Source organism: Melanostigma gelatinosum (assembly GCF_949748355.1).
Source record: "Melanostigma gelatinosum genome assembly, chromosome: 4".
NCBI classification, from domain to species: Eukaryota; Metazoa; Chordata; class Actinopteri; order Perciformes; family Zoarcidae; genus Melanostigma; species Melanostigma gelatinosum.
The window spans coordinates 20,605,226-20,617,888 of NC_136637.1; the positions used below are offsets into that span (position 1 = coordinate 20,605,226).

At 41.7% G+C, this 12,663-nt stretch overlaps 1 protein-coding gene across 1 annotated transcript; it reads left to right on the top strand.

Moving 5' to 3' along the window:
* Positions 1 to 46: 46 nt before the first annotated feature.
* Positions 47 to 10,760, top strand: rab3b (RAB3B, member RAS oncogene family; the record flags this gene model as incomplete). The annotated part of the gene is made up of 5 exons (XM_079266773.1): positions 47 to 147; positions 4,133 to 4,357; positions 7,606 to 7,724; positions 7,808 to 7,932; positions 10,576 to 10,760. Exons 2-5 carry the CDS (start codon positions 4,133 to 4,135, stop codon positions 10,758 to 10,760), a joined length of 654 nt encoding a protein of 217 aa, XP_079122899.1. The 5' UTR covers positions 47 to 147.
* Between the last annotated feature and the right edge of the window lie 1,903 nt (positions 10,761 to 12,663).

The window sequence follows — 12,663 nt, forward strand, 5'->3', positions numbered from 1 at the left end:
CGGTGGATTGGATAGGACGCGCCGTTGTTGTTGCGGATACATTTGTTGTTTTTATTGTTATTTTAGCAGTAGTATTTTTGGGGGAGCGAGCTGCCTTCATCAGGTGCAGAGCAAAGAGAGAGAAATCATCAGATCCGCCCTGCAGAGGTAAGAGACAAACAGTCAAAAAACACGGATGACCGGCGGTGACACAACACCGTTTAACACCAGTTTTATGAACACACACACACACGCACACACACACACTCTCTCAGGCAGATACACAGGCCTGATGAATGATACGAATCCAGGAACGTCGATCAATGGAGCTCCATTATTTCTACGTTGGCTAATCGTCCTATAAATGACGGGTTTTGTTTCATTTTATAAACAATCTAACCTCTTATAATAACCCTTATCATACACTAAAATGCACCCAAGGTGATCCAATGGTGCTAAATATCGATCATAATGTAGAATATTGATACACAATAAAACACCATGTTCCTATGATATCCCATAATAATCTCAGGTGCAGCGTGTCTGTGGCTCTCTAGAGGGAGTTTAGCCTCTATTGGCCTCATGATGTCTTAATCGGTTGAGGTATGTATATTATTGCATCCCCCTCTAGGAATGCAGTGGCCCTATTGTACTGTGTGATTTTACAATTAAATGTAAAATGTTAAACTCAAAATAGCTTTATAGTACATACTATTGTATATCTTTATTAGGTTGCTCACAGAGTTCACAGGTGCGTTGTTGATATGTTGCGTTTTATCGTCGTTGATCCTTCCGTATGTTAATCCTGTATAGGGTTGTAGTTTTCTGTGGTGTTGTAGGTTGTATGCATAAATAGGCTATTTGTGTCCATAGTGAGTTTAAAGCGGCCTTATTGTGATTTTTATGGGGAGTTTTTGTACTGGTGCTGGAGGATCATTGATACTTTGAGTTAAATACTAACATGCTTTAGCAGCTATAATGTTTACCATGTTCACCATCGTACGCTTGATTTGGCAGTAACCACAAGGTACAGCTGCGGCTGATGGGATTGGATTAGTTTTGCTTATAGTCACATAAACATCTTCATCTGATTCTTCATCTGGGGAACACGAATGTCCACACAAAAATGTAGGCCAATGCATCTGTACAAACAATACAGCCCAACATACAACCCAAAAGCACAACTCGGAGACAAGATTCAGGTAAAGGTTTCTTTACTTGGTAAAGGCAGGGTCAACACCGGGAGGCCAGTCCAACAGGCAAACAAATCCAACAAGGGGCAGGCAAAAATCCAAGGTCGAGAAAACAGGCAGATCAGAATAGTACGATATATAAAACACTGGAGAGCTTGGCAGAGTGCAAGTGAAGGGACCTAAATAGTGAGGGCTAATGAGGGAATGGGCTGCAGGTGAGATGGGTGTGGAGGACCAGGTGAGGGGAATGAGAGATGATCGGGTGTGCGTGGTAGGATCTGAAATGACAGGAGAGTTAGTCAAATAAGCACAGGATGAAAATAAACTAATATGAAGGGGAATTCGTGACATGTTGAGATATTTCAGACTTGAGTTGAATTATTAAATCAGAAATGGATTTTGAGCAACTTGAATATTTATATTCTATATAATATCTATATTATACTCTATATTAATAAGGCAGACGGGTCATCACAACTCTTTGAATACTGTTTACATATTGGAAGTGTGTATTTGAAAGTTTTCTGTAGCCCTTGAGAGTGTGTTAGCTTTTGGCAAACCAAGGTGAACTCAGGTCATTTCACTTGATGTTGTTGATGATCGTTTTATACTTTGAAAGGTAAAGGCTTCGAATTTTTTGTCAGAATTTGGATCCTTGTACGAAAGTACCTCAAGGGTGGTGGACTGTTGGTGTGATTGTGTACCCTCTATCTGTATATGTATTTCATTTTGCTAGTAATATTGAAGGCCTATGATGTTCAGTGGTAGAAAAAAAATACTGTCACAAGAAAAATGTCTGCATTGTGTGTGCAGTTTTCTGAGCTTCTTTGTGCTTCTTTTTTTTTTTACTGAGCCATATTTTTAGTGCATGTGAGCGTGCCCCACGGGTTAGCTAATGCCCGCTGCTCTGCACTGCGCTCATACAGCGGTTATAACGCCGTCCTGGCGCACAGTGTCGTTGCGGAAGCGTAGCACCCAACCCACGCTTTTAGCACCGTTAGCTGCTAGCTGCCGGTTCAGCCGTCGCCATGTTGAAGGCCATCGAGCGGAAATAGATACACACTTTTTAAGTGAAATAATTCAAATTCAACCAGGTTCATTGTATTAAAAGTGAAATTACTCAATGCAGAAAAAATAAGGCAAACAAAAGAAATAGAACCGCAAAGCCAGATCTGGGGTCTGTCTCTGGTGGGCTGGTCGCTGTCGAAAAGTCCCGCTGAAGGAGTTTCTGGTGAACATAATTTCATATGGTATTTTTCCCAGTGGCACCGCTGACAAGCATTGAGAATAACTATATAGAACTAGAAAAAGCATTTCCTGAAAGCATTTCCTGAAAACAAAGCAAAACATTGCTGAAATCCTATTCATTATTTTAAAATGGGGTGGGAGAGAGAGAGAGAGAGAGAGAGAGAGAGAGAGAGAGAGAGAGAGAGAGAGAGAGAGAGAGAGAGAGAGAGAGAGAGAGAGAGAGAGAGAGAGTGTGTCTTAACAGCATTCCAACAAATAGTAAATCGCCTCGCTGATGGTTTCGTTTACTTGTGTAGTTCATATAGTAATACATTGAGACTGTTTCCTAACTAGTAAAAGTTCCTCACTGTAACTTTAAAATCCTAAAATAAATGAAATAAAAAAAGATTAGTATGATTGGGACTCTGTCTCATAAACCATTGATACCATGACAAGTCTTGCATAGAAAGCAGAAGCACTGTGACAGATGCTACAGAAGACGTTGTTCAATTTTAGTGAAGAAACTGACTTTAGTGAATCAAAAAAAATCTCCAAAATCACTCATGACATGCAGCAGAAAGTCAGTTATTTCCCATCAAATCAATCATGATGAGCCTCATGAACGATCCAGAGATAATAAGCCTTCATCCACAACTAGAATCACCCTTTCAGATGGATTTTGTAGTACTTGTTTTCCTCCCCCGGTCGCTAACGGAGAGGATGAGTCTCCACTGACACAGCCATCCATGCTAGATTAGACCCAGCAGGATCTTCAGCTCTGACTCATCTGCTGCTCGCATTCATTCAGTCCTGATCACCGACCTCTACCTGTCTGCAAGGCCGACCCCAGAGGCGGCTCAGGCTTTTCATTGGTCTTGACAGGTGAAGTCTAACAGGAAATGTATGTTTGCACTGTGTCTTTGTTCGACATGTTTTTTTTATTTTTTACTTGCTCATTGAAGTTGCTTGAATCACATTTGGCAGAGGAGCAGCTTTGTGCAGTTTTCGGCTCATTCAACAGGTTTCGTCACAGCTAGAGGTCGGGTTGTTTTTCTCTCAGGAAGATTTAATCTGAAATGAGCAATTAAAAGATGTTCAACAGTTAACTGCCTTCGACACGAGTGTCATTAAAAACCCAGGTTGTCATCAAAGCACGGGTTTTGTTTGTTGTATTCAGCACATTTTATTTCCACAACTGAAATATGCTTTTGTTATGTTGTCACCTGCCATGGATGCAATCGCATGAACAATTTATTTCACTTGCTAAGAAAAAACCGAAATGTAATTTTCTCATGTTAAATGGGTTTTTACTCTGTGTGGCCTTATAAACCATCATTGTTGTTAACGTTTTGGGATTAAAGTAGGTCATTGTCATCCTCGGTGATGCTTCAAATAGAGAGGTGTTGATACAAAAAAGTTTTTAATGAATAAATACGGGGCCGCTGCTATTTCTTGCATTTTGATTATCCAGGATTTAACACTTACCGCGCCTTCCATAAGACCAACAACAGTCTATCCCCAGAAAGAAACATGAGCTCCCCAGCAAGCCTAATTTGAGAGATTAAGGGGGAGCTCTAAAATATTGTAATTTTTGGTGAAACAGTTTTTTTTCTGTGTAAATATTTATTTTTCCTGTATTTTAGGATCCTAAAATACATAACAGTCTAAATAATGTCAGATTTTCCTGATGCTGATTGTGTTTTATCTCTCTTTCCTCAAACCAAAACCTCCAGATGGCGAAGGCAGACCAGCGTTTCGGGCAGCGGGACGGCTCCGACCAGAACTTTGACTATATGTTCAAGCTCCTGATCATCGGCAACAGCAGCGTTGGCAAAACCTCCTTCCTGTTCCGCTATGCCGACGACTCCTTCAGCAACTCTTTCGTCAGCACCGTGGGCATCGACTTCAAGGTGAAGACGGTGTATCGCAACGACAAGAGGATCAAGCTGCAGATCTGGGTGAGGGTGGATGGATTTATGTTTGTATCCAAATCTATCTGTCTGTCTGTCTGTCTGTCTGTCTGTCTGTCTGTCTGTCTGTCTGTCTGTCTGTCTGTCTGTCTGTCTGTCTGTCTGTCTGTCTGTCTGTCTGTCTGGCATAGAGCAACATTACTGTAACACACAGAGTGATGCAGTGTAACATGGTGTTCTGCTCTCAACAACAAGCTGCTGGGAGGAGGATAAAAAAAAAGAAGAAGACAGATACACAGACTTCTGGTTCTCTTCAGCTTGTGTCATCGGTGTGATGTTGTTGCCATGGCAGCAGCTCTTCATGCTCACACACACACACACACACACACACATGCACGCACACTAACAGTGTTGTCGTCAATGGCAATTAAAGAGACCTCTTGGGGTGAAGAGGTTGAGACCTGGCAGGGGACAGAGGAGCCTGGAGGAAGGGGGAGGAAGGGAGGTGGGGACAGAGATGGGTGGAGAGAGGTGTGTGTGTGTGTGTGGGGGGGGGGGGGGGGGGGGAGGTGGGGGGAGAGTGCCAGAGCTAATCAGAGCCGATTGATTCAAACTGAAAGCACAGTGATGAGTAAAAAAAGACACAATGCACACGCATAAACAATGCAACAAACAGCAGGGTTTTGACTAAAGTGAATACTGATTTGCCTTTAGTTTTTCCGTAGGCATGCTATCATGTTGACAAAAATGTTTATTAAAAAAACAAATCTTTGTTTTATTCTGTTAGAATAATGAACTCCTTGGATGTTACTGGATGAATCATACTCTTTAATCTAATACTCTTATGTCTGAATGGGAGAAAATCCCTAGAACTAAGTTCAACATCTGCTGGAAAGACTGGAACCAGGAGATTGGAGACGCCGTTCGAGCAGCACATTCATGCACGTGGTGTCGCAGTGTTCAGCTGTTCATTCTTCCTCTGTGGAACTCAAACACACATTTCTCTCCTCTTTCAACTAAACTGAGAGGAATCAGTCACTGCCTGAGTCTATGCTTATCACCCTTCTTATGATTAATGTCGCCACTACACACACACACTCACACTCACACACGCAATCACGCTCTGCATAAAATTTGAATTAATTAAATGCAAATAAGCAGTCGCCATATCCCACAAGAAGCGAAAGAAAGAGAAAACCAGAGACTGTTGAATAAGCTCATAGGAAGTGAAGCACAAAAGAGCTAAATTTAGCAGAATGACTGCACCCAGACCAGCTGTAGTGTGAGGATGAAATGGTGGAGGATGGCGGTGGCTGAACAAAGTGGGAGTTGTTGTGGACAGGCCTGAAAGTCACATCGAGGCTCAGCTGATTTGTTGCAGTGATCGGCGCTGGTGGCCGCGGATTGATCGATTCGGCGCTTCGAATAACGACGGTTAAGAGTGTTAAGAGGGGAAGAAGATGTTTGGCTCCTGTGAGATGTTCACACTCAGATAGAGACAGTCTTCATAACTGATTGGCTGTGCAACATCCAAAGCCATGTATCCCTGATGTTTTAAATTTATCATCAAGTACATTTCAAACCACCGGATTTTCTGCATTTTGATTTTTCTTTACACATCTTCAACTATAGACGTTAACATATTGCTAACATCTGATACCCGTTCTTCCCCATTGAGAACAGGAATAAACGAGCACATGTAGTGTCATTAGATTGAGCATGATTGTTTTTTTATCTTAACAAAAAAATAAAATTGTATTAATTATGTCATTGAAAATACCAAATTTCCCTGACAAGTTCAAGCTGTTCTCTTAAGGCCAAAAAATGAATCTGTGTTTTATCTTATAGTATTCTCATCTTTGTGCCCAGTACAGTGGTAGAAACCCATTCGTTTTAGCGTTCTGAGAGAAGAAACTTTGTTGCTGTTCTGGTGCTGCACACCCCTCAATGACCTCTGGGGGTATGTCCCTCACGATCTTTGGGGGGGGGGGGGGGGGGGGATGGGTGTGTGTGTGTGTTGGATGGATGGATGATTGCTCCAGAATTAGTCTCTAGAATTTTTTATTTTTTTTCCACGTCTGTTTATATATTCATATATTGGGTGTTTGTGTCGCAGCTAAAATGTATGCTTTTTAACGACTTGCGGTCCAAATGATGGAGACATGTATCACAGCTTGTGTCTCCATGGAAACACCATTAGCCAAAATCAAACGGCCTGGTTTTGAAAGCCAGAATATAACTGATAATACCCCAGCCTGGTATGTTTGGATGTGGGCTTATCTCTATTCACAGTTAGCAGGACACAGTGTCCAAACAGTTCATACACAGAATATCAGTGAGGTTGGCTAGTTCACAGTCAGATTTCCATGATATTTCCTGCAAATGGACCCCAGTTGATGAATCCTAATAACTTTGACATTTCCATGAACACATCCAGATGTGATTTTGTTCACTTTCGTTTTTTACTGTTGCAGATCTGATATACCATCTCGTCTTGCTTTTCCCGGGCTATACGCAGATCCGGGTCGGCACAACTCCAGTCCAGAAAGAGGGGGTGATGCACTATAAGAGTAACTGGTACACAGTGTAGTTTCAACAATTCAGCCTCTGTGGGACACACGGATCATTCAGTTGTTAAAATGATCAGGAATCTGACAAACGCTACGGCAGCTTGGTGTGCCGTCCGTATGACCGCATGTGTTGAAATAGCTGGAGCTGCTTTTGTGTTGTTGCTTCTATACGTGACAGGGAGAACAGTGGTTCATTTCACAGCAGCTGCTGTGGTTAATTTACTGTCTGTCCGGATGCGTGTTTGAACTGCAGACGATACCAGTAAAGAAACAGCCTTGCAAACGCATCAGAGTGACCCCTGTGCACATTTATCTACCTGCACCCTGGAGAAGCATTATTCCAATTTAAGGAATGGGGAGGACAATTTTAGTGTCTCCCTGGACTTTTTCTGTTTCCCTACAACTGCAACAATTTGTACACTTGTACACAAGAAGCATCAAATCCTAAAGGGCAGATCTTCATTAGATTTGCTGAGCACAATCATGCTCCTCAGAGGATAAACTCTCTGTCCTCTAGTGCTACCTTTCCATGTGTTCTGGTGATGGTCTCTTTCCTTTCCTCTGAAATAAATAAACAATCAATATGTTGTTTGTTCAGTCTGTTATGGTCTGTAGGGGGCACTTGTGGAGCTTGAGACTTAGAAGTGGCAAGTATACAAACCCAAATTTAGATTTTTTTCCCGAGTAAATCAGATGTGTGATTGGCTGTTTGTTTTTTATTTTCAGGACACGGCAGGACAGGAGCGTTATCGCACCATCACCACGGCCTACTACCGTGGTGCCATGGGCTTCATCCTCATGTATGACATCACCAATGAGGAGTCCTTCAATGCCGTCCAGGACTGGTACGAGATTGCCCCGGAAGCTGTGTGTATGCTGCTTCTTTGTGTTTGACACTGAAAATAAAGGATTTAAAATGTGCTTCCAGGGCGACTCAGATTAAGACGTACTCATGGGACAACGCCCAGGTAATCATGGTGGGCAACAAGTGTGACATGGACGAGGAGAGAATCGTACCTCCAGAGAAAGGAAAACACCTCGCCGAGCAGTTAGGTGAGATGCTGCTAGTGTTATTGAATACTTTGATATAACAGGGTTCCAACAGGACTCTGATATGGCTAACTGAGAGAGGTTTAGAAAGTATTTTCCTAATCTGAGTTCTGGTTTGAAGGTTTTCTCGACACAGAAAGTCTCCAGGGTAATGTAACAGTCTCATAGGTTTATATTCTGACTATCAGTTTGAATGATTTCAACTACGCTTCTGTGAAATCAGGTTTTTTTTTTGTGAGAATTGGTGGATTGGCTCTAGATACTACAATACCCATGAACCTCTGCTTTCTCACACAGCACATGTACAGTTTATGAATTTGAAATTGAAGATTTATCACTCAAAATTTGTTATAATTAACTCGTTAGTCCAGGTATAAAATATGTACTGCCATACTTTGTATTTATTTTGAACACAACGCTGTTGATATGTACATAACAAAGATACACTGAGATACGTTTTTAAGATTCCAGACACAATACTTAATTGCCAAACAATTTATAGTTGTTAAGAATTTGTGTCAGTGTACTCATGGCAGAAGGAAAAACAGTCACAGCATAACAGCCAAGGCACATGATGACGATACGTAACACCCTCCACCATAAAACACAACATCCATCCGCAGGCGTAAGATATTAGTCCAAGAGGAAAGTCTCGTGGAAAATAAGAATAAAGTACAGTTAAAATACTGTATTGGTGCTTTGCTTTCGTAAAGTGCTGATGCAGAACTGGGGAGTCGTTTAGTAATTGGCTGGTTCTGCACGAAGTGCTGTTATGGAAATAGAATGTGTTAGTTTTGATGGCCCTGAGTTTTTTTGTATTTTTAGACCTTTGTGCTGAATGTGGTAGATGTGGGGGTGAGTTTGCAGCTGATGATAAGTTACTTGGACAAGCAACACAAAGCTACAGCTTATGCTTTATTGTTTATATTTTCAAACGATACGTTTCACTGTGACTGGCACTCCCCAGCAGGAACAGCTAATAGCTAATTCAGCATACTTTTAATGGAGACAATTTGACTAAAGTTAAACAAATAATGTTACAACACCCATTTGGGTCTGGTATTATTCATATGAACTGTGAGAAAGAGCTGAACTTGTATGAGCCATTTTAACTGAATATCTTCGTGTGTGTACTAAGGAATACCTAAATAATACTATAAATGTCTTGCCAAAGAGGCGTTTGAAATAAGAATGCACAATACTGGTTTTAGCTCCACTGCTGGGAGCTATTTGTTCACCGATACCAGCCTTTATTAAATGTAAATGCTGCAGGCTGAAACACTCAAACAAGAGTTTGTTGCAGCAAAATGTTTCACGCGGTTCAGGACGATGTTTCAGACCAGGTCAACCAATTTATTTTGTAATGTGGGTGTGCTTAAGAAAATTCATGTGAAGATAAAGTGTTTCGCAAGCAGCTACAGGTGGTGATGGAAAGATTACAAGCGCTGACATTTCATTTTTTACCGTGAAAAAAGTATTGCACAAAGTGGCTGCCTGAAGACATTTTTCTAACCTGCAACTGTGTGGTTTCACAGTGTCACATTCAAACATATGGTATCCCAGGTTACAAATGGATATTTGTGAAGTGGGAAGAAGAGTCTGAGAAGAGCAAACACACCATGAGATGCTCAAATAGATGAAACCACACCCAACTTAAGTCAGACAACAGTCTTTAAAAGCCTAAAGATAGCACTATTAATATCCAAATGTGTCCCCTTAAAAGCAATGTCTACATGTGACCCCTTGTTACAAATATATTATATCTATTGTATAAGTTGACACCAGTTTTAAAGTAATTTGTCCCCTTTCTGATTGTTTAATTTCGATCATTTTATAATTTTTTAATTATGTCCTATCCCAGCTTTGTCAATAAACACTCCAGTAATTCAGTTCAACTGTTTTTCAGTACCAGTATCTTTCACATGATTCTATTGGGTCTACCAATATTCAATATTTTATAGTTTTTGACAGGTTTTATAACGAAATATAAACATATCCAAATGAGTCAGTGTTTTTCTGTCGAGTTGTATTGTTGTTAGGATTAAATATTGCTGACCATGTCGATATACAAAGTCTCACCAACTGTTGATCTTTTCCTGCTCTGAAGTGACTTTTTTTTCCTTTCATTTGGGGATGGGATGAGGTTCCTGGTGAATGAAAGCAGCATACTGAAATGCTAAAACGTTTAATTAAGTTGGCCAGAAATTATTTGAATAATCAATTGGAACTTTTTTTGCTTTCAGGAGAGCTTAGGTCTCTTTTAGCAGAGCTCCCCCTGGCTTCATATACAACATTGTGACAAGAGGTCTAGGTTTAGTAAATCAATGAAAGAACCTCTCGACCCTATTATGATCTGATCCATAACTGCTCTAGAACTTTACTGCAGAGTTTCATTTCATTTAGCACTGGTCCACTATGTCCACCTCACTAGATGGCTACACTGCACAGCATTTCACACTTGTGCGGTACATTTATCATCATCTTTGTCTTTATTAGCTGTAAACTGCTGCAACATTACTATTCCCAGTTGGCAGTACCTACCTACCTACCAAGCTAAAACGCCTGTCTTCGTCACGACTGCCTTCACATGAACAAGTCTGCATGTATCCATTTTCACCTGTTTAACCTTTCTGTTTCCTCCTGCAGGCTTTGAGTATTACGAGGCGAGCGCCAAGGAGAACATCAACGTCCGGCAGGTCTTCGAGCGTCTGGTGGACATCATCTGTGTGAAGATGTCGGAGCGCGTGGACGTGGAGGTGCCTGTGGCCCCCGGCACCAAGACCACCAGACTGACCGACAAGCCTGCCCAGTTACCTCAGAAGTGCTGCTGATCATCCGTCCATCTGTCCGTTCATCCTTCCGCTGTCGCCTCGTCCTCTCCTCCCCCCACCTCCACCTCCATAGCTCTCGAGAAAAATGAAAAAAAAAAAGGAAATCGGATTAACTATTGCAACATCACTCTCTCTGCTTCAGTCCATGTTTGTGAGCAGTCAATAATCATTACCGCTACTGCAATTGATGTAGCCAGTTTCATCCCCTTACGTCCCGTGCCCAAGTATCCGTGGTTGGTTCTTATGTAGGTGGAGGAGTAAGCGTGGCAGTGAACACTGAACAAAATTTAATTTGGCTTGTTTCAAAAGGTTGTAGAGCCAAGCTAGAATACAGGAGGTTATGAGATAACAGTTGAAAATGAAAGCCTGGTCACACCAGAAAGTGGAAAAGCTAAGTTCATGATGCTTACTCGCCAATTAGAGTGAGTTAGAAGTTTGGTGAATATTTGCAGCGATTGTTGGGCACTAACACGCTAGCTAGCGGAACAATGTTAGCACTAGTCAGTGGTTCTCCAAGCAGGCGAGGTTGCTGCCACTTTGAAGTTACATAGAAGTGCCACTTGTCAAGGTACTTAGCGTGGTTGCTAACGGGGCAATAAGTTTGTACATTTTATTTGAGAGGTACTCGTATTATCGTCGCAGCAAACCATTTCTCGATTGTGGAACAGGTTAAAGTATGACAGAGGACAATTAGGCTATGTTTAAAAGAAGATTGTGCTACAATAACGTCTTTGTTTTGAAATTTTCGGCTAAGTTAGGATGGCTTGCTTTTGGTCAATGGTGCAAATTTGTGTGTCAAAACTCGCCAAATTTCAAACTGACAAAAAATATTTTTTTGAACTCACTTGATCTTTGCGAGCAAATCCACTGATCGCGATGATACCATTGACATAAACTGTTATTTATGTAATGCTGGTGTGACCGGGTTAACTAAAGGGTTCCTTCAAACCATTGTTGTCTACGTTTCGTTAGCAGTCTAAAGACCTTTTGAAGATGAGGCAAATTAGATGCACAACCGAACTAGAGTTTGTTGAGAGTGCACTGCTGAGCGGAGAAGGCAGTAGGGTCCACAGGTAAGCACAGCACTGCCTCTCCTCTCAAAGTGTAGCACAATGAGAAACTCACACCACAGTGGCTCACGTTCACAGTCGTTCACCCGCGAGTCATCCGCTAAAAAACATCAGATTAGGCTGCTTCTCAGATAGCTAGTAATAGTGAGTTCCCTCTAATACAATATGCCTATACTCTAACTAACTGTTACTGGCCTTACTTAGTGCTGTTTGTCGCTTGAAAGACGCTTTAGGGCTACACCACCAATGCACAACTCCCAGGCAGGGCTGCAGCCACAATCATTGGAGGAGCGGGTCGTGTCCAAAAACATGTCTGACATTAAAGCGTCATGCTGCTCTGTAGTGTTTTTAACAGCATAAAGTTGGACAGAGAGTGCCTCTTGGTGTTCTAACAGGGTTCATTTAAATTATAGTGTTGTTATTGGATAGAGTTGAAAGACAAATCATTGTACAGTATGTAGTAAGACAAACGTATCATATTAGGTTGGGTATTGTAAGCATGGAAGGATTACTGAATGGGCTTAATGTTGACTCTTGATTCAGGAAGGGAACACCCCCCGTACCCCCCAGAAAAAAGTATTGTTGGAAACTTAAGCCAACATCTTCACAAGACACACAAAACTGCAAAGAGATGCAAAATGACAACAAAAAGAGGCAAAACTACAGTGACTTAAAATGACCACAGAGACACACAACCACCACAGAGAGACTCAGAATGACCACAACCCCCATCTGCCCTCCAGACTGCCAGAGACTCGACCCCAGACTGCCACTAAGAGCTGCAGCCCTGTTTCATGGTGGCTTACAGCGTTTGCACTGGCCGACACAATCCA